This window comes from Ornithorhynchus anatinus, chromosome X2 (assembly GCF_004115215.2).
Source record: "Ornithorhynchus anatinus isolate Pmale09 chromosome X2, mOrnAna1.pri.v4, whole genome shotgun sequence".
Classification (NCBI taxonomy): Eukaryota; Metazoa; Chordata; class Mammalia; order Monotremata; family Ornithorhynchidae; genus Ornithorhynchus; species Ornithorhynchus anatinus.
The window spans coordinates 27637396-27664002 of record NC_041750.1 but is presented as its reverse complement, the minus strand read 5'-3'; the positions used below and the strand labels follow the sequence as shown (position 1 = coordinate 27664002).

The 26607-nt window shown below is 50.7% G+C and overlaps 1 protein-coding gene and 1 long non-coding RNA gene across 3 annotated transcripts in view; one reads left to right on the top strand and one right to left on the bottom strand.

Annotated features, from left to right (window-relative positions):
* The window catches only part of CARMIL1 (capping protein regulator and myosin 1 linker 1), an 85716-nt gene that overhangs the window by 41491 nt on the left and 17618 nt on the right, over positions 1-26607 (bottom strand). For both annotated transcript variants that reach the window (XM_029052898.1, XM_029052897.1), the window contains exons 3-11: positions 12851-12901; positions 11691-11750; positions 9859-9980; positions 8722-8819; positions 8165-8235; positions 7754-7827; positions 7550-7625; positions 5752-5840; positions 3631-3725 (exon numbers count right to left, since the gene is read on the bottom strand). In XM_029052898.1, the coding sequence (XP_028908731.1) occupies positions 3631-3725; positions 5752-5840; positions 7550-7625; positions 7754-7827; positions 8165-8235; positions 8722-8819; positions 9859-9980; positions 11691-11750; positions 12851-12901 (736 nt within the window). The remainder of the gene's footprint in view (positions 1-3630; positions 3726-5751; positions 5841-7549; positions 7626-7753; positions 7828-8164; positions 8236-8721; positions 8820-9858; positions 9981-11690; positions 11751-12850; positions 12902-26607) is intronic.
* Positions 16996-26442, top strand: LOC114807371. The gene is made up of 2 exons (XR_003755455.2): positions 16996-17124; positions 26228-26442. It is a non-coding gene; the product is annotated as an uncharacterized LOC114807371 (long non-coding RNA).

The window sequence follows — 26607 nt, the reverse complement described above, 5'->3', positions numbered from 1 at the left end:
CCCTCCTATTTAGTCTGTGAGCCCCCATGTGGGACAGGGGCTGTGTCCAACCTGATTAACCCGTATCCACCCCGGGGTTTATTACAGTGCTCGACACAGTAAACACTTAACAAATAACATTAAAAAAAAACCCCTCTGCCCTCATGTTTTCTGGATTTGGACTAAAGTCTGAGGGAAATTCTTTAGACCAAATTAGTCAGAGGTATTTGGTACGCACCTTTGTGCGAAGCACTGTACAAAGTGCTTCGGAGAGAACAATCTTGCCTTCTGTCTAGTGTGTGCCTAACAGACACCCCAGGATCTTCGAACTGCAGAGTATTATTCTAACCTCCCAGAACGGAGGTTAGAACTTCCACTTCTGGTTCAACTTATAAATATAACGCATCAGTATTTTTAAACAGGGAGCTTCTTTCTAATTTCACCAGCTCTGGCTTTGGCCATGAAGACTCAGACCGTCTACAAAATCAGCGGTCCTGGGCTCTGTGGCTCGCTGACTCCAAAATCCCTCTGACCACCTATTCTGACCGTACGGTCATCAAACCTTTATGCTTCAGGAGGTGGGTAGATCTCCCCGGACTCTAATTTCAGCATTCGCAAGCGCCTCTGGAAACTTAATGACTGTGTTAACGGAGAGGCCCGGAATAAAGTCACTCCGGGGGAAGCTTCTGAAATAGGAAGTGAGTCCCCTCGTTCGCCTCCCAGGGAGGAAAGTCCTAACAAAGGAATGATGAGCTTCCTGAAATCAATGTCAGACATCAGACTAAGCCGTGGGAAAGAGCTCTGAAAGCTCGCACGCTGAGGGGCGTGCTCCCGTTGGCATCTTTACCTCACATTTGATGTCGCCATTTGCCAGCGTCGTCGGATCAAAAGATAGGCCGCTGGGGCCTCCTGGCCCCGACATAATCGTCAGACTAATCAGACGAAATGTATTTTCCGACTCACGTGTTAAAGCGCTGGAATCAGCTAAACCCATCACGGGATCGATGAGGATCAAAAGTAAAATGTCCTCGATGAAATGTTCTCTTCACATTTTCTGGGTTTCTGCACTCCAAAAAATGTAAAATTTCCTACTCCGAGGCAGAAGAAAACCATCTGGCTTAATGCTGAGGGGGTTCCGGATGCTGAAATTCAATCTAATGAGGGGCCAGTTTTGAAAAAACATGGCCTAGTGGAAAGAACCCAGGCCAGGGAATCAGAGGACCAGCATTCTACTCCTGGCTCCCCCACTTGCCTGCTGCATGATCCGGGGCAAGTCACTTAACTTCTCTGTGCCTCAGTTTCCTTAACTGTAAAAACAGGGAGTCAATACCTGCTCTCCCTCCTACTTGGATTGTGAGCCCCACTGGGACAGGGACTGTGTCTGATGTGATTACCTTGTATCTCCCCCGGAGCTTAGACAGTGCTTGACACCTATGAAGCACTTAAATTCCATTTTTTTTTTTAAAAAAAAGAACCAAATTGACTTATGAAATAATTTCTCTACCAGTCGTCAAGCTAAAATAAGAACAAGCACTTGAAAAAAAAAAAGGGAATACTTCAAAGGGACAAAGATTTCTTGGGCCTGAAGATGGAAGAAATAGATAGGCTTGAAGCTCTCTTCAATTGCAAAATTTCCTTCAGATGCCTCTTGACATTTTTTCATTTACGAGTTTATTCTGAGAGATGGCAAGATCATCGTGTCTAAAGATGTCCATGGTATTACGATACACATTGGTGCCTAACACTTCATGTGTCAATCAAGGAGAAAGCTGACAGCTCACTGGAAGACAGACTAAAGTAGGAGTCTCGGGAGAAAGAAAACTTAAGAAACATCATTCCCAATGAGGAACTTAGCCGCTCTCCTCTGGCCACATTCGGAGACGGTTAAAACCCGTAAGTTCCTCGAGGCCAGAGATCTTGCCTGCTTACACTAGACTATCAGCCCGTTGTGAGCAGGAAACACGTCTACGAACCCTGTTGTATTGAGAAGCGGCATTATCCACCACTCTCGATTATTTGGAGGCTCACTGTCTGGGATGGGGGATGGCCCAGGCCCCGGACAGCCTCCGATCACCTGTCATCTGTCTATCAGTTGGTTGGAGCTCGAGTCGAAGCTGTCCTGGGCAGTGGCGGGCGTGGAGCCTGTGGGTTTTAATTATCCTCATCTCTGGATCTGTTCTCCAGGCCACTGTACATTATCCTTCTGGGAGGGGACCAGGAAGGGTGAGGTAATTAAAACCCACAGGTAACCCACATTACCTGTTTAGCTCTCCCAAACACAACTGGTACCCTCCGCATCCCAGAGTCATGGGGAGGTTGGAAGTCTCAGCAGACACCTTGGAGACCAGAAATCTAAACTTAGGACAGTGGCTTCCTTTGGTTTTCCGGCGGAATCCAGCCCAGAGTGAAAGAGAAACGTCTGTGGGTATCTAAGTGCTCGTGAAGCCTGCTATTTCCCCGTTGTCCATAGGGCAGGGAGGCTGGGCATAGAATTGGGGAGACTGGTTTTGCACAAGCCACGTTTACGATTTGTCACTCTTTTAGCACAAAGGAATTCCCAAGTGCAATCTCGAGCAACGCGGCAGGCTATGCGCAAATTAATCCATGGTATTTACTGAGTACTTACTGTGCGCAAAGAACTGTACTAAGCGTTCTTATGTACGGAGCATTGCATTTCGCCATCTAACCGATGGAATTATACTGTATTAAATTCTCCATCACAAACCCACCACCCTTGGCTGAAATGTCCCCACGGCCACTGCTCTCTGCAGTTGGTATTCCTCCGCTACTTCGACCCCGTGGAGGCTCTTCTCTAGGCTTGACCAGAAGCACGACTGCTGCCCAGGTGAAAAAAGCCAAGCCCGACCCAGTTGGGTAAGAGGAGACCGAATCAGAACCGGAATCAAAAATAACCCTTCAGGAACCCTCTGGTCTAGAGCTAAAATTTGCCGGTCTCAAGTTTCCGTGCCAAGCCAGATGGTTTTGCAAAGATTCGCCTCAGGTTTTTTGTTTTTTTTTTTTTCCCCAAATCAATTCCTAAAGCCTTTTTTCCTCTGAGGAGGGCCCAGAATGGTTGTTTGGAAATTTTATTTTTAGGAAACATTTACATTAGGGGAAGAATATTGGCCGAGGGAATGTTATTAGGCGTGACCTCAGGGAACAGGGTGAAAAGTAACAGCCTCGAAAAACCTTGGCCCGTGATATTAGATGGCGACCCCGTGATGGAAGTGGCCAGAGGGAGATGGGTGGTGGTGAAATGACTGTCCAGACACCAACCAAGCAGGTGGTGGTCCACAGGGGAGGCCCGAGGGGCAGGGGGGAAGTGGGACAAGACAATCCTTTCCCGATGTGAGCTTTATATTAATGCCGTCTCCCCCTGTAGACTGTAAGCTCGTGGTGGGCAGGGAACGTGTCTGTTTATTGTTCTATCTTACTCTCCCAAGCGCTCAGTACAGTGCTCTGCACACAGTAAGTATTCAATAAATACGAATGAATGAACACATGCTACTTACCCTATGCGGTGTGCAGTGTTTAATACAGTGCCAACAGGGCTAAACACAGCTCAGCAGGCCAGCTGGAAGAGACCGCACTGAGCCTCATTGCTCAGGCACCAAGGAAAAAGCAAGTTTTGGGTTTTTTTTTTTCCCCTACCTCTGTCCTCCAGTGGGTTGCTAGCAAGGTTAATTGTATGAAGTCCCGAGTTCGGATTGTGGGAGAGCGCGCTGGCCAGTTTCTGGGCAAAATCTCTGCAAGCAAAACAAGGAATGATTAGAGTAATGATAAAGGACATATCACCTTTGGCTTTTGAGGTCTCACTTCGTCTGCTGGCCCGGGCCTTGTGGGCCAGTGAAAACAGCGATCAACGAAGAGAAGCAGCGTGGCTCAGTGGAAAGAGCACGGGCTTTGGAGTCAGGGCTCATGAGTTCGAATCCCAGCTCTGCCACTTGTCGGCTGTGTGACTGTGGGCAAGTCACTTAACTTCTCTGTGCCTCAGTTCCCTCATCTGTAAAATGGGGATTAAGACTGTGAGCCCCACGTGGGACAACCTGATTCCCCTATGTCTACCCCAGCGCTTAGAACAGTGCTCGGCACATAGTAAGCGCTTAACAAATACCAACATTATTATTAACGATGCTCAGCCAATCGACGAGGCGCAAAGAGGGCTGACTGAACGCAGAGAACTGTGCTACGAGCTTGGGAGAGTACAAGAGAAGCGAGAGCCATGTTCCAATCCCTCCAGGAGCTTACAGTCGATGTTTACAGTGCCCGAGGGACTATATACACCGAAGGGTGCACACAGCAGATACCTTCAGGAGTCACATTGGTCTCTCATAACATCAAAAAGGAGATCTTCCACCCTTCCCAGCCAATGGGGAAATCCAACCCAACGTTCCCTCCTGAAACTTTCCCCGACATGACACAGGAGGGTTCAGGGGCCTGAGCTGGAAAGACCCACCCAATTACCTTGCATCTACCCCAGCTCTTAATATGGTACCTGGCACAGAGTAAGCACTTAATAAATACCACTATTATTATTAGTAATATTATTAAGACCTGAGGCTTAAGAAAGGGGCGTGAGTGCCATCCAGAAGGAGACACCTTTAACCCCGCAAATCCAAACTGGGAAATTACCGGTTCTGTAGGCCTTCAAACAGCACCCACCACAGTCCAGCTAGTGCCTCTGCTCACCACGGGTTCGGGTGGAAGACAAAGTCCAGGTTTTGCCCTCGTTTTCCCGGTTCGGAAAATTAGAGCTTCATGGGCCATTCGGTTTCTTTCTCCGATCAATCAATCAATCGCATTTATTGAGCGCTTACTGGGTGCAGAGCACTGGATTAGATGCTTGGGAGAGGACACCATAACAATGTCACAGACATATTCCCTGCCCTCTGGACTGTAAGTCCGTTGTGGATCGTGAGATTCTGACAGATGCAGAGCTGATCGTTCTGGTTACCAGCGCGAAAGCGATCGTGCTTCTGAGCCAGCCCAATCCGGATGGCTAGTCTTGTTCCGGTTGGCATTAAACACTTTAGTTGATTAAATTTACACTGTACTCTCCCAAGCACTTAAAAGTGCTCTGCACACAGTAAGCGCTCAATAAATACAGTGCTTGGAACATAGTAAGCACTTAAATACCATCATTATTAATAAATACCACTGATTGATTGATTGATTAAAAAGGGCCAACGGGGACCTTAGTAATAATCTTTCTCCATGTTGACCCTGACAGTGTCAAACTACCCGAATATCATGGAAATAGATCCCAAGTAGGGCTTGGACAAGTCGACGGAAACAGAATCGATAAGTGGGAATGGCCGGCTAAACTGATGAAAATGCAAGTCTTTGGCTAGATAAATGGACAAAGGTCACCGGGGTGTTATTTAAGAAGAACTTTAGGGGTGTAGGATGGTCCGTCCCCAACCGTGAGGGTGGGTGTCCAGGAAGGCAACAAGAACAAGGATCTTCCAAGCCTCCCGGAGTCAGAGTTCCGGGCTAGGTGGACCACAGAGTTGATGCCACGAAGGTGCTGGATGAACTTGCAGGATTCAGGAAAGACTGAATCATCACAAAAGCTCACCGAGCCATAAAGTTTCCGATCTTAGGGCGAATAAGGACGGAAAACTCTCCCATGGGGAAGACATGAAAGTCCTCAGTGCCGCACTCTGCCCTGTCGGAAGGTCAGAGCGGAGGGCGAATCGACTTCCCGACGGATGCCGCGCCACCTCGGGAACACTGGGAAGGCCTGCAGAGGCTGTTCCCGGGAACACTTACATTCGCAGCCCGGCATTTTCCAGCACCAGTTCTTCCAGGCGATTCGACCTGCTCACCACTCTCAGGATCTGTTCGCACACGTCGGTAGACTGCAAGAGAAACAGGTGATTATTGATGAAAATGATGATGAAGATGATTGTGACATTTGTTAAGCACTATGTTCCAAGCACTGTTCTAAGCGCTGGGGTGGATACAAGCCAAACGGGTTGGACACAGTCCCTGTCACACGAGGGGCTCGCAGTTTTAATCCCCATTTTACATATGAGGTAACTGAGGCCAGAGAAGGGAAGTGACTTACCCAGGCCACACAGCATACAGGGCAGAGCCGTGGCTCAGTGGAAAGAGCACGGGCTCGGGAGTCAGAGGACATGGGTTCTAATCCCGGTTCCGCCACCTGTCTGCTGTGTGGTTTTGGGCAAGCCACTTCACTTCACTTCAGTTACCTCATCTGGAAAATGGGGATTAAGACTGTGAGCCCCACGCGGTACAACCTGATTACCTTATATCTACCCCACAGCTTAGAACAGTGCTCGGCCTGTAGTAAGAATATAATAAATACCATAATTATTATTATTATATTCTGACTCCCAGGCCTGAGCTCTAGTCACTAGATAACGTTGCATCTATAAAATGGGGGTGCAGTACTTGTTTTCCTTCCTCCTGCGACTGTGAGCTTCACGTGGGACAAGTTTCCAATGGGATGACCTTGTACCTATTCCAGCACGAAGTTCAGTGCTTGGCCCATGGAAAGTGCTTAACAGATGCCATCATTAATTTTGTTCATATCATTAGATGTCACTCTTTACTGGGAGTGCAGGGGCGAAAAGAGGGCAAGGATTCATTGGGGCGGCCATAAGTCTGTCACCAGTGCTCCAGTGTAGCTCTTTTTTCTTTTTCTATGTACTTGTTAAGCACTTATTATGTGTCAAACACTCGTCTAAGCGCTGAGGGGTAGGAACGACTTGATCAAGTCGGACAGAGTCCCTCTCCCGCATGGGGCTCAGAGTCAAAGTAGGAACAGGAGAACTGAGGCACAGAGAAGTGAAGTGACTTGCCCAAGATCACACAGCAAGCAACCGGCAGAGTTAGGATTAAAATTCAGGTCCTCCGACTCCCAGGACCGTGCTCTTTTCACTAAGCCACGCTGCTTCTCATAGCTCTCCTGGCAACTCCTCTCCCTGGCGGTAGTCCACCCTCTCAGCCACACTCAAACACAGATCTGAGCTCTTCCATACCAGAGAAACATGAGTGAAGAGGGGGGGAAAAAAGGTCATCGCAATCGACCTCGTGGTTACGATTTACATTCTGCTGACTGAGGCGATTTGCAAAACGGCCACCCACCCCGAGCCTTGCCTGTTCCCGAGAGAGCAGAGTGATGGAGCTGGTCCACGCCGGGCCGCTCTGATGGAGACGAGATTACTCCGAGGCGGACCTAACTGCCCATTATACGACTCTCTGACAACAGACCCCTTGGCTCCCGAGATTATTCACCCCTCCCACAGACCCCGCCAACATGCAATTACCAAAGATGCCTGGAAAAGGTTAATCCGCCTTCCGGCGGCAGTTTTGATCGAGCGCCCGTGTGCAGAGCACTGTACTCGAGGCTTGGGGAGTACACGGAAGTAAACCACGTGACCCCCTCCCCCCGACAAGGCTGAGGGAAGCTCAGACCACGTGTCTCCCATGCACAGAGCACCCGCTCCACCTTCCTGGGGTGGCGGCCGGAGCGCTCTCAGGGCCCAGAAGAACGAGCCAGTTCCCGGAGACCGAGCGGGACCGACGGGGGCCTCCTACTCACCAGCTTCAGGTCCTTGGAAGACAGCTTGGTGAACCACTGGTTATACTCCAGGGCCGCGACTATGGGGATCAAGTCCCTGGAGGGGAGAAACGGGGGAGAGTCGAACAGTCCGAGGGCATCCCTGTTCCGGACCAACACTCTCACCCCACCCGCCCCCTTCCAGGAAGAGATGGAGGTCTTGGGGCCGGCGTAGAGGTCACTCACCTGAGGTCAAGATGGCTAAAGTCCTGAAGGTTCAACTCACGGGTGTCCTGTGTCAGGTAGATCGTGTCTACATCCTGGGAAAGACACACATCCCGCTCAAAGCCAGCACTCGGCCGTGAGCCCCCGGCCCCCATGTCTAACCTGTGTCTACCCCAGTGCTTAGTACAGTGCCTGGCATATAGTAAGTGCTTTACAAATACCACAATTATTATTATTATTAGCCCCCAGCATCGGGAAGACACGGGGTATTTCTCTTCCCTCCAGCCAAAGGCCAGCGGTGGACAGCGAGGCCATGAAGGACGGTGGCCAGGCCACGGAGATGCTCTTGACCGGGAAAGGGTCTGGTGGGAGGGGGGTGGTGGGGACGAGAGGAGGCCATTCCACCCCCTCCGCCGGGCGGGGGACACTCACCCACTGCACTTCTTCCCTGTAGGGAAATCCGAGCCAGTCGCAGACACAGGCGTACATCTGGGAGAACCCTCCTGGACGCCGACACACCGGGAAAAATTACAGTCAGAGTCGCTGCTGTCGGAGCGTCAACTCGTCCTCCCGCCTCAGAAGTTCCAGCCCCGATGACCACCCAGGCCGGGCCGCCCGAGCAGTCCTCTAGTCTGTAAGTTTGCTGTGAGCAGGGAATGTGTCTGCGTATTGCTGCACTGTACACTCCCAAGCACTTAGTACAGTGCTTGGCACACAGTAAGCGCTCAATAAATATGATCGAAAGAATTGAATGAAGAAACTCTTCCCTCGGCCAGCAGAACCAAACCCCGGCCCGTCCTCCAGAGAGGGTCAAATATAACATCTTCCTCCACCCACCGAGAGGCTTCGTCCGGGCCAATTAGACCACGATCCTAATTGCGCCTTCCCGGGGAAGGGCTACGAGGATACGAGGCTATGAATAGAATCCAGCTTCCTGATCCCGGCAGACCCCCGGGCCACTTCCGCCCGGAGGGAGGGGGCAGCCTTACCGCAGGGGCTCAGCTCGGCCACGGTCTGGCTATCCCACAGGCTCTGGAGACCGGCCAGTCGGTCAGCTGGCTCCATGGAAACCTTTTTCAGGATTTTCCTACAATACCCAGGTTTGGGTGAGGGCAGAAAAAGGAACACGATATAGATTTAGCCTATGGCAACCACACACCCACAGAAAACCGGTTTCACCCTCTCAGGGGGGCACAAGAGCAAGTAATGGAGAAGCAGTGTGGCCTAATGGAAAGAGCACGAGCCTGGGAGTCAGAGGACCTGGGTTCTAATCCTCATGATTGACTTTGGGCAAGTCACCTCATTTCTCTGCGTCTCAGTTTCTTCATTTGTAAAATGGGGTTTAAATACCCCTGCTCCCTCCTCCTTAGATTACGAACCCCAAAAGGGCTAGGGATCCGACCTGATCATTTTGTATCAACCTCAGCAGTTAGTACATAATACATAGTGGCATATAGTAAGCAGTTAAATACCCAAATTATTATCCCTGCAGAGTGTACTGTGGGAATGACTTCTGTGTGTTCACTTCCCCTGCCCCCCGGGCCAGCCTTCTGGTACTTTGGGATGTGATGAGGGGGAAAAAGACTGGGCAGCAACTCCATGTTGAAAAATCTCAAGTGGCTCCGTCTACCCTACTCCAGAGTGCTTACTATGTACCGAGCGCTGTGCTAAATGTTGGGATAGATACGAGACAATCAGATTGGACACAGTCCGTCTCGTACGGGACTCCCGGTCTAGGAAAGAGGAAGAGCCGCGATTCATCAGAAGAGGAAATGGAGGTTCGCTCCTCCCTTGAAACAGAGCCGAGAAGGCTTCCTTGCTGCCTGGAGAGGCGGTTCCTTCGCTGAGCTCATTTCCAAGGGCCTTCCCCAGATTCATCCTCCACCCCCACCCCCAGGGGGTCATGCCAACCAGGAAACCCGGCTATCCGGGCAGGAGTTGGGAAAAGTAATCGAGAGGGCAGAGAAGTTTGTTCTCAAAAGTTCCAGGCAGAACAATACAAAAGGCCACTGGCTGGAGGCTCTCACCTTGCCCCCACCACCCCCAGCACAAGCTGCAAGACAAAAGACAGAGGGTTAGGGGCCACCGAGCATTCTGGAGGGACGGGGAGAGCTCCAGGTACTTACAGGGGAGAGTGGCCGGGGAATATCTTCCTCAGGCAGCTGCCGATGTAGCCCACCGCTTCGTTCACGTCCTCGCAGGAAGCCATCTTCATGGAGATGTTGCCCTTTTCCGTCTCCACAGCCAGCTGCGTGCGATACGGTAGGTGAACTCAGTCGGAGAAGCCGCTCAGGAGCCACATCAGAGTTCTCGCCCAGGGGGACGGGGGGGTCAAGCCCCAGAAGGAGCCCAAGATGGCACCGACCCACGTCACCCCCGACGGTTCGAGGGTCTGGGTCCAGCCCGGTGTTTATTTTCAGGTTGGGGAAGCTCAATCTCCATGGGGCCTTCAGGCTGGAAGCACCGAGGTCGAGGGAAAGCCCGACGGATGGAAGATTAGCCTCCCCCATAGACCCTTTAGTCTGACGAGATTCCAAGTCAGGGCGGGGAGGGAGAGAGGGTTGACCCCACAGCCAGGCACGAGACCTCCCAAAGGGTGGGGCAGTGGATGCTGAAAACAATCAAATTCTTTGCTTTCCCCCTGCAGACTGAGTTCCCTTACTGAGATTTCTGACAATGGACAAGTGTTGGGTCATCTGTGGTGAGGGGAAAGAGTCAGACGTGGAGAGGGGAGAGTCAGGGATGTTGGATGGCCCATGCTGGGTCACTGGAGGAGAATCAGGGATGTTGGGTGATCTGGGCTGGGTCACTGGAGGGAAAGTCAAGGAAGGAGAGGGAAGAGTCAGGGGTGTTGGATGATCTGTGCTGGGTCACTGGGGAACAGGGAGGGGGCTTAGCTGATCCTTCCCTAACCATGAAGCTGGGTGTCCAAGAAGACAACGACTACAGGGTTTCCTCGGACATCTGGGAGCCCCTGGAGGAGACTGGATGGGCCGAGATCCCGGCAGTGCTTTGCACACGGTAAGCGTTGGATAAATACCGTTGAATGAACCCAGGTCAGCATTGCTTTGGCTCTTATTCAATTAGTGCCACAGATGGATGCAGCAATGGACAGTGCAATTCGAGGTGGGGAAGCGGTCACCACACTCACTTCCTCACAAAAAGGAAACTGAGACAGAAGGTATGAAAATGAGTCAGGTGTGAGTCAGAGGGAGGTCGTGGTGGGTTAGAAACATGGGAATCCCAGGGCCTGCAAGTGACAGGCCGGGGCCTCCTTTGGGCAGATCTTTCATCTCTGGCCACCTACCCGGAGACTGGCAGAGGGGTGGGAGAAAGGGGGACTAGAAAATTCTACATTTCACTCCTCAGCGGAAAGCTCTCTGTCCACGTTCTCCCGAAGAGACGTTAGAATCTCCACAATACCGTGGGACTCAAAACCTTAGCCTAGCAGAGAAATAGCTAGGCCCAGTGGATAGAGTACAGGCCTGGGAGTCAGAAGGACCCGAGTTCTAATCCTAGCTCTGCCGCTTGTCTGCTGGGTGACCTTGAGCAAGTCACTACACTTCTCTGTGCCTCAGATATGTCATCTGTAAAATGGGGATTAAGGCTGTGAGCCCCATGTGGGAAAGAGACTGTTCAACCCGATTTGCCTGTATCCACCCCAGTGCTCAGTACAGTGCCTCAAACAGAATAAGCACTTAAATACCACAGATATTATTATTATAACAATCGGAGCCGGAGGCAAGCCCCAGTGCTGGCTCACCGGCACAGCTAATCCATTCTCTGGTGTTTTGGTAGATTCCACTTTGGCATCGCTCTCCCTCCCCTCATCTTTCTTTGGTTGTCTTTGCCAGGTTTTAAATAGGAAAAAAATCCAACGGGAGGAAATGGGCCATTTCAGGGATTACCGATGGCTGCGGGAAGCCGATCCATCGTGATCTCCGGGAGACTAACTCACCTGACCGGGCTTTGTGCAGGTCACCCCCTGGATTTCCAGGTAGCTGAAGGTCAGCTCCAGCTGCAAAAGGAAAAGAACCGAAAAGCATTTTCACCAGAGGAAGAAAATCCAGAAAATCAAGTTTGTTCACCAGAAAGCTTGGGGAATACAGCTTTATAAAGACACACGTGTTGGGCTTCGGTCAAAGAATCCCCCTCCTCACCTATGTTTGGCCCTTCCTGGAGAGCAGGACTCACGACTGAGTGAGTCGTGGAGAAGAGGGTCGAGGACCGCTGACCTCCTCGGCCGACCTGGCTTGGGGTTGAGCCGAGACCTCCCCCGGAACTACATCCTGGGACTTGGGGAGCCAGGGAAGATGAGACCAAACCCAATGAGGATATCAATCAGTGGTATTTATTGAGCACTTAATGTGTGGCAAAGCACTGTACTAAGCGCTTGGGAGAGTACAGTGGAGTTAGCAGCCACGATCCCTGCATTCAAGGAGGTTACAATCTCAGGGGCCGAGCACTGTACTGAGAGCTTGGGAGAGTACGACATTTAGTAGATATGAACCCTGCCTTCGAGGAGCTTACAATCTCCAGTGAGCAGAGCACTGTACTGAGCACTTGGGACAGTCCAACAGATTTAATAGACATGATCCCTGTCCTCAAGGAACTGACAATCTCCTGGAGGCAAAGTACTGTCCTGAGCGCGTGGGAGAGTCCAATCGAGTTAGGAGACATGATCTCTGCACTCAAGGAGCTGACAGTCTCCCGTGTGCAGAGCACTGTGCTAAGGTCACGGGAGAGTCCGATAGAGTGGGTAGACACACTCCCTGCCCTCGAGGGGCTCCAGTCTAGTGGACTGTGGGGGATGGAGACGAAGGGCAGGCATCGGAGAGCAGAGGCACAAGGCTGACGTCTGGCCACCTGCAGGAAACCCCCCTGCCCTTTTCCTTGCCAGACCTCCCCTAGCTCGAGGAGCTGGGGCAGACAGGTGAGAGGTTGGCATGTTCCCTGCTGCCCAGCCCATCCTTCCCTTCCCCAAACTACCGACCGGGTTTTCCTTGGAAGCCCCCCAACTTCAGTACCTCCCCTCAGGACCCAGAGCCACCAAGGGCGCCACCACCTTCAGAGTGAGGTTGACCACCTGCCCCTGCCCCCCACCTCCCGCTGGCTCACCTTGGTGGGGATTCGAGCGGCGACGAGGAAGGCCCGGCATGATGTGAGCACCTGCGAATGGGAAGAGAAGAAAAACCAACATGAGGTCAGAGAAGCCACATCTGTGTCCGATTCCTCTCACACTAGTATAATAGCGATGGCACTTGTAACATTTGTGAAGCGCTTACTTTGTGCCAAGCGAAACAACGCAATACGTAGATCAGACCCAGGCCCCGTCCCACGTGGAGCTCACAGTCTAAAGTGGGAGGGAGAACGGCTATTTCACCACCCTTTTCCAGATGAGGAAACTGGGCCCAGAAGTTACTCATCCTAAAGGAGGCAGAGGGGTCATTTGGAAGTAGTAAATTTCCGTCAAAATTCAGTCAAAAAAGAGGAGAAAGACGAGTCAGCGTAATATACATACGTCGGAAGGTTGTGGCAGTTGATATGGCAGGGAGTAAAGAAGAGGCCAGTGCAGTGCCTGAGGGGCTTGGGTAGCCACCTATCTGCCAGTTTTGCTGGAATGGAACAAGACCGTCTTCACTGCTCATCGCCCATCAGCCCGCGAAAGAGCCCCCAGCCAGATTCTGCAGCGAACATTTTCTTAGTGACCCACCCTAAAACCCCATCTCCCTACTGTCCGTTCTGGTGGACACAGTCGGCCGGAAAAGCCTCTCACCAGAGTTGCCATCGGAGGATTTCCCTAGACGCTGCCGATAACCGACTCTGCAAATTCCCCCTCATTTCCCTCCACTGGGAATTTTTCCTTTCCAAGCGTGGAAAGTGCATGCTGGGGCCTTCTGGAGGAGGTGAATTCCTAGCCCTGCACTCTATAAACAGTAACTGCTCAAAAAATAGCATTGATGGAGTGATAACCAGGATCAGGAAGTGGACTGGGAATGGACTTCACCTCTAGTTTAGGGACAGCAGGGGGAGAAAGGCACTATGAGAAAGAAGCTGGATCTCGTTGGCCTCACCAGAGGTTTAAACACTACCAGCAACAGAGTCGAAATGGTCTTCTCCGTGACTTTGGAAAATCCCGTTCTCGTATGATCTGGCTATAAACGTGATCCCCGCTTGGCCAAGGTGAAGTCAGAAGTGATAGAGAACTGACACTGGGTTCTCCTTTTAAAAAGACTGGCTAGAGTCAAAAGCCCAAGCCTGGCAGTTTGGAGACCTGGGTTCTAGTCCCAGCTTCCCCACCGGCCTGCTGTGATCCAGGCAAGTCGTCGACCCTCTCTGATCAGCAAGGGGTATTTTTAGCTCGATTCCTGCAGGATTTGGGGCTGCATCATCAATGGTATTTATTGAGCGCTTAATGTGAGCAGAGGACAGTACTAAGCGCTTGGGAGAGTGCGATACGACAGACTGGATAGACACATCCCCTGCCCACAGTGAGCTTCCAGTCTAGAGGACTGCACGGCAGGGGTGGAGGAAGCCTGTGTCCTTTTCGGGAAGGTGGGGGAGACGTGAAAATCGAGCCCCTGAACCCTGTTCTGGGGTCAGAAAACAGGAACCAGTCTCCTTATTTTTGAGGGGTCCCGCTCTGCCCCACGATATGGCCAAGCCCACCAGGCTGCTGCGCCAGCTGCTCCCCTCTCCTTGCCCACAGAGATCACCCCACTTTTCCAGGACCTCCTCCCGCCTCTCTCTCCCTTAGTTCCCCCTCCTTCTAGCTCAGCACTCCTTCCTTCCTTCCTCAGAAAAAGACTGCCACAGGCAGGAACCAGGCCTGCCAGAACCTGCCTCTGCCCCACTGCGAGCGGAGCGAGAAGTCGTCCCTAGCGCCGCCCCCTCCTCTGGTCCTAATGAGGCTGTGGAGCCCGCTTCCTGCCCCTGCCCCTGCCCTCCCGGGCATCGCCAGACACCACAGCATGCAGTCAGTCAATCGTATTTTTTGAGCGTTTACAGTGCGCAGAGCACTGTACTAAGCACTTGGGAGAGTACAATATAATAATAGACATATTGAGACATATTGAGGCGCAGCATGGCATAGTGGATAGAGGCAGAAGGCCATGAGGTCTAATCCCAGCTATGCCACTTGTCTGCTGCGTGACCTAGGGCAAGTCACCTCTCTGGGCCTCAGTTACCTTATCTGTAACATGGGGATTGAGAGGGTGAGTCCCATGTGAGACAGGGACTGTGTCCAGTGCTTGGCACATAGTAAGCGCTTGACAAATACCATTATTATTATTATTGTTAAGTTGCTTGTATTCACCCCACCACTGAGTATAGTAGTGGCTGGCTTATAGTAAGCACTTAAATACCGTAATTATTATTATTATATTTCCTGCCCATGACGAGCTTCCAATCTAGAATCCCATCCTGGGCTGGGGAGGGCTGGGTCCCTTGGGCCCCTACGTAGAGCTGGACTCCCTCCTCCTCCCGCCACCGGTCTTTCCCACAGCCCCTGGCCCTGGGTCCACCATTCCCGGATGGTGAGTGAAGAGCTGTGCCCGAGGGCTTGGCACTGACTGGGGTCCTGCCCTCCTGAACTCATCAGCGGCTAAATGAGAGGGCGTGTGGGTACACAACCTCACACCCACACACACAAACACACACACGGTCCTGTAGGGTCCAGCACAGTCATGCTGGGGCGGAGGACGGGAAGCGGAGGAGGGTCAGGGTTCGCTCGACGTCCCTCACGGGTCCCTGACCGTTCCCTCCCACCCCGACCACCGGTGCCGAGGGGTGGACTGCGTTCCACCGACGCGGGTCGGGATTGTGCGGAGAGCGCTCCCTCGCTCAATCGTTTCTTGACGTACAAATCCCGGAATGGAAAGCCGTGTTCTAGTGGGATGGCTAGACAGGGCTCTGTACCCAGCAGTGCTCGGCATAGTGCCTGGGACTGAAGGTGGAAAGCCAAAGCCATTAAAAAAAAAAAAAAAAAGTTAAGGTGGGTTTATTTATTTTATGGTATTTGTTAGGTGCTTACTATGTGCAGGCACTGTACTAGGCCCTGGGGTAGATCCAATCTAATCAGGTTGGACACAGTCCCCGTCCCACATGGGGCTCACAGTCTTTATCTTGATTTTACAGAAGTAATGAGGAACAGAAGTGAGTGACTTGCCCAAGATCACACTGCAGACCAGTGATGGAGCCAGGATAAGAACCCGGGTCCTTCTGACTCCCAGGCCTGTGCTCCATCTACTAGGCCACACTACTCATCAGAAAGCTTATCTATTTATCACCAGAAAGTGGCATTTTGCTCAGTGACTTTGATAAGCCAAGATCAAAGTTCTTGCAATTCCCAGCATCGCATGAGAGAAGCCAACGCCTGTAGCTTATAGTCCCTACAGTCCACGGACTCTCCAATACCCACCGCTCTGAACTTCTCCGAAGAGCGTTCTTGAAGCGAGAGCACCGGCTGCCGCCCCAGGGAGCCGTGAAGAGTAATTACGGTATTTATTATCCCAGCTCGGCGCTGGGGAGATGACAGGACAATCGGATCATACCCCGCCCTGCCCAGATCAGCTTCCAATCCAGGGGGGAAGGGACGGAAGGTAATTCATCCCCATTTGATGGATGGGGAACTAAGTCCCAGAGAGTCCAAGAGACTCGCTGAAGGTCACACAGCAGATACGGGGCCGAGCTGGGATTAGAGAGGAGCAGCGTGGCCTAGTGGATAGGACACGGGCCTGGGAGTCAGAAGGACTTTTAATCCCCGTTCTGTCACTCGCCTTGGGCAAGTCACTTTATTTCTCTGGGCCTCGGTTCTTTCATCTGTAAACTGGGGATTAAAACCGTGAGCCCTTTGTGGGACCGGGACTTTATCCGACCCGATTAACTTGTATCTGCACTGAGTACAGTGCAAATCACACAGTAAGCGCTTAAATATCATTTAAAAAAAAAAAGGAAAAAAGCCTGAGCCTTGTGACACCCAGTCCCGGGCTCCTTCCCCAAGTCCGTCAGTCGGTAGTATTTATTGAGCGCTTACTCTGTGCGGAGCACTGACCTAAATGTTGGGAGAGTACAGTATAACACCATAACGGAAACAATTCCCTGCCCACAAGACCAGGCACAAATCCACCATAATCCCCACACAACTCCGCACCCTCCGCCGCCCCAGCTTTGAAACAGACGGACAAGGAGGCAGCCATGCGGGTTAGGCAAAGAGAGTGCTCTGAAAATGGCACTAAAAATAGAGACGGCCCTCTGCCAAGGCTACTCACACGCCCAGGCCTGAAAACCACCCAGCATCTGAGCGAACGGCAGGATGGGGGTGGGGGGGAAGACACCCCGTAAACCAGCGTGAACCGAGTCAAGCACCAGGAGCAGGGCGGGCGGACAGCCAGGTAGGAGGTCCCCAGGTCACATGTCAGGCCGCAGCCGGTAAACCGGGACGCGAACGTCCACGCCGGTGATGCGGGGCCTTGCCTGTGGTCCCTGGCATAGCCATAGCCGGATGGCACGGGGACAGATGTGGGGGTTGAAGACTGAGTGTGGGGGGCCAGAGTAGCAACCCACAAAGGTTAGGGCAGGGAATGTGTCTGTTTATTGTTATATTGTACTCACCCAGGCGTTTAGTACAGTGTACTGCACACAGTAAACATTCAATAAATACGACTGAGTGAATGAAAGAGCAGGACTGAACGTGCGGGGGGGCCGGCAGAGCAGTATCCCAAGAGGGTGGCCAGGCTACTGTGGGCTACCGTTAGAGAAGCGGTGTAGCCTAGTGTATAGGTGATGGGCCTGGGAGTCAGAAGGACCTGGCTTCAACTCCCAGCTCCACCACTTGTCTGCTGGGTGATCTTGGGCAAGTCACTTCACTTCTCTATGCCTCAGTTATCTCATCTGCAAAATGAGGATGAAGACTCTGAGCCCCGTGTGGGGCACAGACATCGACTTTCTATCTCGGCGCTTAGAATGCTGCCTGGCACATAGTAAGCGCTTCACAGATACCTTTTTTTTTAAAAAAAAGAAAAGACTACCTCCTCGGTAGACCAAGATCAAACGCAGACATCACTGCTGTTCTGGAGTGAGCAGAAAAGAGATAGATGTAGAAAGGGAGGATGGCAGAAACCCTTTAAAAACTCAGTGAAGCCAAACCCGGAGGGAACTGCCCCCAGAAACAGCCTACGGGCAAACACGTTTAGGTGGCAACCTGGAAATCAACACGGCGCAGGCAGAGGCGGTAATGGAGCAGTGATAATGGGCTAATTATACCCACGGATGGGCCAGCCCCCCTCGCCCCTGCCTCAATCTGGCAGAAGAATAAACATTCCTACGCTATTTTGTGGAGCCCAATTACCTAGATCTCATGATTCAGTCTCTCAGCAACCAGACAGGCCCCAAATGGTCATTCACGCTCTAATGGGGCCAAGAATTCCAACTCGATCTGTTCACCTGAACTCGAAAGATTGAGGAAATTTTTTTTTTTAATGGTACTTGTTAAACGTTTACCATGTGCCAGGCACCGTAATAAAAAACTGTGGAAGATACAGACTAAATCAGGTCAGATGTATTTTTTTCCTGGTATTTGTTAAGCGCTTTACTATGTTCCAGGCATTCATTCATTCATTCATTCAATAGTATTTATTGAGCGCTTACTATGTGCAGAGCACTGTACTAAGCGCTTGGGATGAACAAGTCGGCAACAGATAGAGACAGTCCCTGCCGTTTGACGGGCTTACGGTCTAATCGGGGGAGACGGACAGACAAGAACAATGGCACTAAACAGCGTCAAGGGGAAGAACATCTCGTAAAAACAATGGCAACTAAATAGAATCAAGGCGATGTACAATTCATTAACAAAATAAATAGGGTAATGAAAATATATACAGTTGAGCGGACGGGTACAGTGCTGTGGGGATGGGAAGGGAGAGGTGGAGGAGCAGAGGGAAAAGGGGAAAATGAGGCTTTAGCTGCGGAGAGGTAAAGGGGGGATGGCAGAGGGAGTAGAGGGGGAAGAGGAGCTCAGTCTGGGAAGGCCTCTTGGAGGAGGTGATTTTTAAGTAAGGTTTTGAAGAGGGAAAGAGAATCAGTTTGGCGGAGGTGAGGAGGGAGGGCGTTCCGGGACCGCGGGAGGACGTGACCCGGGGGTCGACGGCGGGATAGGCGAGACCGAGGGACGGCGAGGAGGTGGGCGGCAGAGGAGCGGAGCGTGCGGGCACTGTACTATGCACTGGGGTAGATATGAAACTAGTCAGGTTGTACCACAAAGGGTTCACAGTCTTAATCTTCATTTTATAGATGAGATAACTGAGGCCACACAGCGGACGAGTGGTGGAGCCGGGATTAGAATCCAAGTCACAGTCTTAATCCCTATTTTACAGATAAGATAACTGAGGCCACACAGCAGACAAATGGCAAAGGTGGGATTAGAACCCAGATTCTTCCGTCTCCCGAGCCGTGCTCTATCTATCGGGCCACACTGCTCCTCGACATCAGACTTGAGAGGCATGTTATAGCCAAGGCGCAGGAGCCACAGGTATTTTAAGAGGTGATGAATCTCTTTCATTCCTCCCAGCTCTTAATGGAGAGGGTTTGAAATCCTCATTTGCAAAAAAAGAAAAAGGTTACATTTTTGATGGCTCTGTCATATCCTTGCTAAAAACCACCTCCCACGCATCGCTTTACGGAGAAGCTGGGCCTTGTGGATTTTCCAGGGTTGAAATGTTATTTTTAAAAAGGCTACAATGGCTGCCACAACTTTGACGGGCCTGGATGGGCTCTTACTCCTCTCGGTGTCCTGGATGAGTCTGGGGGAAGAGTCCCAGGAATCAGCCCAGGAGACGGACACTGCCCCTCCCAGGGTTGGGGGAGATCGAGCTGACAGAGAGCAGCCTCCCTAACCAACCCCTCTATCAATCAATCAATCAATCAATCAATCAGTGGTATTTATTGAGCACTTACTCTGTGGAGACCACTTGAGAGAGTACAATCCAATGGAGTTGGTAGATATGTTCTATCACATCTCACGTGGGTAGGGAATGTGCCTGTTTATTCTCTGCGCACGGTAAGTGCTCAATAAATACGACTGAATGAAAAAAATAAATGAACTCTCCCTACCCACGACAAGCTTAGAGGGACTGTAAACTCCCTCGACTACAAATACTACGGACTGATTGACTGTGGGAACAAATTCTACAGGTCTTCCTAGAGGCACCCCGGCCTGGTGGAAAGAGCACAGGACTGGGAGTCGGGAGACATGAATTCAAATCTCAGTTCTGCCACGGCTGGGAGGCCTTGGACAAGTCATTTCACCTCTCTGGGCCTCAGTTTCCTCTGTAAATAGGGATGATAGATTATGAGCCCCATATAGGATAGGGACCGTGTTTCATCTCATAACTTTGTCTGGCAGTCCGTCATTCGTATTTATTATGCGTTTGCTATGTGCTATGCGCTTGGGAGAGTACAAGACAACAATAAACAGACACACCTTACATATACAATTATTATATATAACAACAAACAGACGTTGTACGTACCCCAGCGTTTAATGCACAGTGAGTAATTAGTAAGTGCTATGACTATATTTACCATTTACTGGGTCTGTTTTGCGGTCAGGGAATGTGACTGTTTATTGTTGTATCACACTTTCCTAAGTACTCAGGACGGTGCTCTGCACACAGTAAGCACTCAATAAATACAACTGAATGAATGAATTTGAAGCTCCCAAGTTTCACCGTCCCAATGCGGTGGGATTTGGGGAACACTCTGCCCATTCCTTTACGGAAAGCAGCGTGGTTTAGTGAAAAGTGCATGGGCCTGGAAGTCTGAGGACCCGGGTTCTAATCTCTGTTCTGTCTCTTGACTATTGTGTTACCGTGGGTAAGTCACTCAACTCCTCTAAGCTTCCACATCTGTAAAATCAGGATTAATTACCTGTTCTATATCTCTAATTTAGACTATAAACCCCATGAGGGACTGTGTCTGACCTGATTATCGTGTATTTATCTACCCCAGCACTTAGGTGAGTGTTTCCTACACGGTAAGCGCTTGACAAATATCACAATGACCGTTATTATTATTAAACCCCCATGTCGTGTCTCTCCAGACTGAAGAGCCCCGATCTTTAGGGTGCTTGATAACGGAGGATGTCGCCCTACTCCTTTAAGAGCGAGATGGGAGGTGGGTTGAATTTGAATTTTTGGAAGGGAGAGGTTTGAATTTTGGGGAAGATTTACTGGATTTGCTGACTGGCCTACACTTGCTCAAGGAGAGAAGGGTCTGAGGAGGCCACCGGGGGCAAAGATGCTCGGTCGGCTCAGGGACTCCTTGACCTCAGGTTGCTGGCCCTGAAGGCCTCGGTCCCTGACTCACTCCAGAGACTCCACTCGAGGTAAAACCAGACCCGCACACCCCACCTTGCCCCAGCTCTCCTGGCCCCAAGGGAGAAGAAACAGCAGCTCATCAGGTGGCATAATCAACAGATTATTCCTGCTAGCTTCCAGAAGGCTTCCGGTTCACTCTCTCCCCACGGGTAAGGATGGCAGCCCGCAAGCGAACCACAAAAATCACCCTCCTCCACGCTGAGGAGAACCCCTGCCTCCCTCCCCACTCCCATCTCCCCTCAGGGAGGCGAGCCTGACCAGGGAAGCTAAGAGAGGCCTTCATCATGAGAAAGCCTACCCACCGCCCACAGTGAACAATAATCATGGCCTCAGTTAACCATTGGCCAGGTTCCAAGCCCCTCGTCACATTCCAAGTCGGACACAATCCCCATTCCACCCAGGGGGCTCCGGGTCTAAGAGGGAGGGGGAGCAGGGATCTTATCACCATTATATACAAAATGAGAAGCAGCACGGCCTAGTGGATAGAGCACGGGCCTGACAGTCAGAAGGACCTGGATTCTAAATCGAGCTTCACCATTGGTCTCCTCTGTGACCTTGGGTGAGTCACTTCACTTCCCCGCCCACAAGGAGTTTACAGTCTAGAAGAATAACGATGGTAATTGTTAAGCGCTTCATATGTGTCAAGCACTGTTCTAAGTGCTGGGGTCGATACAAGCTGATCAGGTTAGACACAGTCCCTGACCCACCTGGGGCTCACAGTCTTAATCCCCATTTTATTGATGAGGAAACTGAGGCTCAGAAGCGACTTGACCAAAGCCGCAGAGCGGACAAGTGGCAGAGCCGGGACCAGAGCCCAGGTTCTTCTGAGGAGAAGACTGTAGGTTCAATGTGAGCAGGGGAATGTGTCTGTTTATTGTTATATTGTATTGTCCTAAGCGCTTAGTACAGCTCTGCGCACAGTAAACACTCAATAATATGATTGACTGACTGATGGGGATAGAACGGTGGCAGGGAAAGCAAAGCGATAGCGAGTCCAAAATGCCTCCCCAAATCCACCTCCCGACACAAGGACAGCTCTCCTCCGGCCTGTTGATGCCTTAAACTTCCTGGAGCTGACGCAGAAAAGCTCAACACTGACCCTCTGTCCCGTCCCTCGAGCCCCGCGGAGAGAAAACCGGCCAAAAGCACAGCCGTAGCTCACGTGGTCACTCCAAGGGAGGAAGGAAAAAGTCCCTGGCTGGAAACTTAGCTTAAACCTTCCCAGACTTTTCTCCATTTCCTATCCCAGCCTGGCTGCCTTCCTAATTGTTCTGAACATTCGGCTCGCTGTTCAGAAATGTTGTCCGTGCCTGAACAGGACATCACTGACTGCGAAATTCACCCGTGGGGGCGTGCGTGAGTCTGAATAATAATAATAATACTAATAATTGTACTTTTTAAATGGTATTTGTTAAGCGCACACCGTCTGTCAAGCACTTTTCTATGCTGGGGTAGACACAAGTTTACCTGGTTAGTTGCCCTTCTTCAAAGTCTTATTGGAGGGCCACCTCCTCCAAGAGGCCTTCCCTGACTAAGCCCCCCTTTCCTCTTCTCCCACTCCCTTCTGCGTCACTCTGCCTTGCTCCCTTTATTCCTCCCCGCGCAGCACTTATGTCCGTATCCGTAATTTATTTATTTCTATTAATGTCTGCTTCCCCCTTTAGACTGTAAGCTTATTGTGGGCAGGGAAATTGCCTGTTTATTGTTATACTCTACTTTCCCGAGCGCTTAGTACAGGGCTCTGCACATAGTCAACCCTCATTAAATACGACTGACTGAATGAATACTCCTGTTGTGCTGCTGTATTTGATGTTCAGAGCACCAGGTGTGTGGGCTGCTGCCTCCGCTCCTGGATCCTCAGGGAAGCACCTGCTCAGAGCCGCTCCGGGGACAAGCGAGAAGCCATGTGATGCTTCAGTTCCATGTGCAAGCGGGGTCTTGCTGGGCAGGAACCGGGGAGGGTAGTCCTGCCTTTGGCCTAGAACGCCCTCCCTCCTCAGATCCCACAGACAATTACTCTCTTCAAAGCTTTATTGAAGGCCCATCTCCTCCAAGAGGCCTTCCCAGACTAGGGCACACTGTTTCCTCTTCTCCCACTCCCTTCTTCATCACCCTGACTTGCTTCCTTTGTTCTTCCCCCCCTCACAGCATTTATGTCCATATCTGTCATTTATTTATCTGTACTGATGTCTGCCTGCCCCCCTAGACAGTAAACTCGTTTTGGGCAGGGAATGTGTCTGTTTATTGTTGTGTTGTCCTCTCCCAAGCGCTTACTGAATGCCCTGCACACAGTAAGCGAGTGATAAATATGAATGAATGAATGAGCTGTGAAACCACTGACCCCAGAACCGATTGCTAAGGCCGCCCGCTCAGGCTGCAGGTCTCCATCGTGTGACGCTCCTGAGGGAGAGTCTCGACTGGTCTCGGGCGGTCCCAGGGACACATCCTGGCCAATCTCGAGGAGTCATTCATTCAATTATATTTAGTGAATACACCGCCCGAAATACCCAACCAGTGGTATTCACAGGGCACAGACTCTGTGCAGAACACTGCACTCCACTCGGAACTTAAGAGAGGAGCAGACAGTCAGTCACTCGGTCGCATTTACTGAGCAGTTCCTGTGAATAGAGCTCTGTACCAAGTGCTTGGGAGAGTACAATATAACAATATAACAGACACATTCTTTGCCCACAACAAACTTGCAGTCTGGGGGGGGGGGACAGACATTAAGAGAAATAAATTACAGATGTGTACAGAGAGTGCTGTGGGGTTGGGAAGGGGGATGAATAATGGGAGCAAGTCAGGGCAATACAGAAGGGAGTTTGAAGAAAAGGAAAAGAGGGCTTAGTCAGGGAAGGCCTCCTAGCATAGACGTTGTGCGTTGATCATTTATATTAAGCACTTGGGAGAATTCAAGAGTGTTAGTACCCACGATCCCTACCCTCAAGGAGCCAACCGTCTGTGTGCAGAGCACGGTACTAAGCACTGGGGAGAGTACGAAGGTGTTAGTAGACAGGATTCCTTCCCTCAAGGAGCCGACAGCCTGTGTGCAGAGCTTTGTACTGAGCGCTTGGAAAGTACAATTGGGCAATGAAGAGAGACAATCCCTGCCCACAGTGGGCTTACAGGAAGACTCCTGTACCGAGAAGGATCCCTATAGGTACCAGGAAGTTCCATTAGAATGGAGGCAGAGTGGAGTCAGACCAAAAGATAGCATAACCATTAAGCTCATTCCAAGAAGACAAAGCTTTTGAAAGGCAAACAATGTCCAATCTAAACAAGAAAGGCCCTGCTGTGGTCAGGAATACAAGGGGCTTTAAATACCCTCCGAGATAAGATCTCACCACCTCTCGAACATAAATAATAAACAATCCACTTAAATGAAGCTCCACAGTCACCCCCATCACACAATGCTTTCTTTCCAACCAGAGTGTGTGTGCATGTGCCTGTTTGTGAGGAGTGAGGGGTGAGGGGCTTGCGGTTCCTGGGACTCAATTGAACAGAAGCAGCGTGAAGAGCCGTAGAGCTGTATAAAGTAGTCTGTTTGTTTGGGATCTGTTGCTGCGGCTATTGTAGTCCTAAATCAATTCGACATATAGAGAGAATATATATTAATGGAGAGTGCAAACCGAAACGAGATTTGGCAGTGTTGTGGCTTTGTATTGTGTCAAGAGTGATTTGGAAGAAGACATGCTCGGAAGAGTCAGTTGCCACAGGAAACTCTTCAGGACAAAATTACCAGTAGGTCCAAGAAGAGTTTGCTTTAGTTTATGGTCAGAAAGTTCATACTGGACTTGTAGGGGGCGAGTCAAGGGTGGTTGGATGGTCTTTACTGGGTCACTGATGGGGGAGAGTCAGGGATGGAGAGGGGAGAGTCAGGGATGGAGAGGGGAGAGTCAGGGATGTTGGTTGGTCTGTGCTGGGTCACTGGGGGACAGTTAGGGAAGTAAAGGGGAGGGAAAGGAGTGTTGGATGGTCCATTCTGGGTCATTGGAGGATGGAGAGGGGAGAGTGAGGGGTGTTGGATGGTCTATGCTGGGTCACTGGAGGGGAAGAAGAGGGCAGCGTTGTTAGATGGACCATTTCTAACCACGCAGGTGGGTATCCAAGAGGGCAACCAGTACCCAGTTCCTCCAAGAAGGCTGGGGTGACTGTCAGAGGCCTAGGATGGACAGGTCATCGTGCTGACCCTGGCGGGGAGAGGGGCCTCGCTCAGGACAGAGCCTGACATACTGCCCCTCAACAATCCAGGAACAGAATATAGTGTTTGAAACAAATGCTTAAAACATAATAACCTTGCTCTGCCTTTTCTGTAGGACTTCCTGATTTCCTGGAACAAACCTCCCTTAAAGGAATATTACCCAAAGGATAGATTTACATCCCTCCCACCTACATGCCATGTCTGTATAATCAACTAGAGAGCCCAGGCCTTAGTTATCTCATCTGTAAAATGGAGATAAAGACTGTAAGCCCCACGTGGGACATGGACTGTGTCCAAACTGATTAATTTGTATCTACCCCAGTGCTTAGTACAGTGGCCTGGCACAAAGTAAGTGCTTATAAATACCATAAAAAAAAAAAAAGAGCATAGTCCAGGCAAATGCCTGTGCGTAGTCGTGGCTTAGAAATGTGAAAGCTGAAATCAAGAATTGCACAAGTAGAGCCTCTGGCTAGCAAAAATAATCACGATTTTTGATAATAATAATTGTATTTGTTAAACACTTCACTATGTGCCAAGCACTGTTGTAATGACACACAGCAGTCAAGTGCTATCTGATACCTCGTCTGGACTACGGTCTAATCCCAGCTCTGTCACTTGGGGGCTGTGTGGCCTTGGGCAAGTCATTTAAATTCTTTGTGCCTCAGTTTCCTCACCTGTAAACTGGGTATTAAATTCTACTCTCTCCATTTAGACTGTGAGCTCAAGGTGGGACGGGGCTTTGTCTGACCTGATTAATGTATATCTGCCCCAGTGCTCGGTACAGTGCCTGGCACGTAGTAAGCACTTAAATACCATTTTAAAATGTGGAAGAGCTGGGATTAAAACTCAGATCCCGAAACCACGCCTGTGTTCTTTCCACTAGGCCACACTGCTTTTGTACATCTTCTTCTTCTCCCGCAGGAAGCCAGCCAGCACCCAATCATTTCTGCTGGTGGTGGTGACGAGAGCGGCTTCATAATTCTACATCTAATTCAAATTTTCATAAATAACACGGAGAATGAGGCTGATGACAACCCCCGCCCCCAGACGACGACGTTTGACCAGAAGAAGAAATTTGCAGGACTCCATTCGGCAACTTAACGTCACAATTAGTAAAGATTTGTTCTCGGCCCCATTACCTGGCTCTGCGTAATTAGAACGTCAATACGGGTTCCTCTCCCTCATCATAGGGCACCCTGTTTCTGGTGAATTTATTGAATCAAGTCATCAGCTTCTTAGCAGAAGGTAATCAGCAATTTTCCTCCCAATCTGCCGTTCACACACTCTAAATCAAGAGTGTT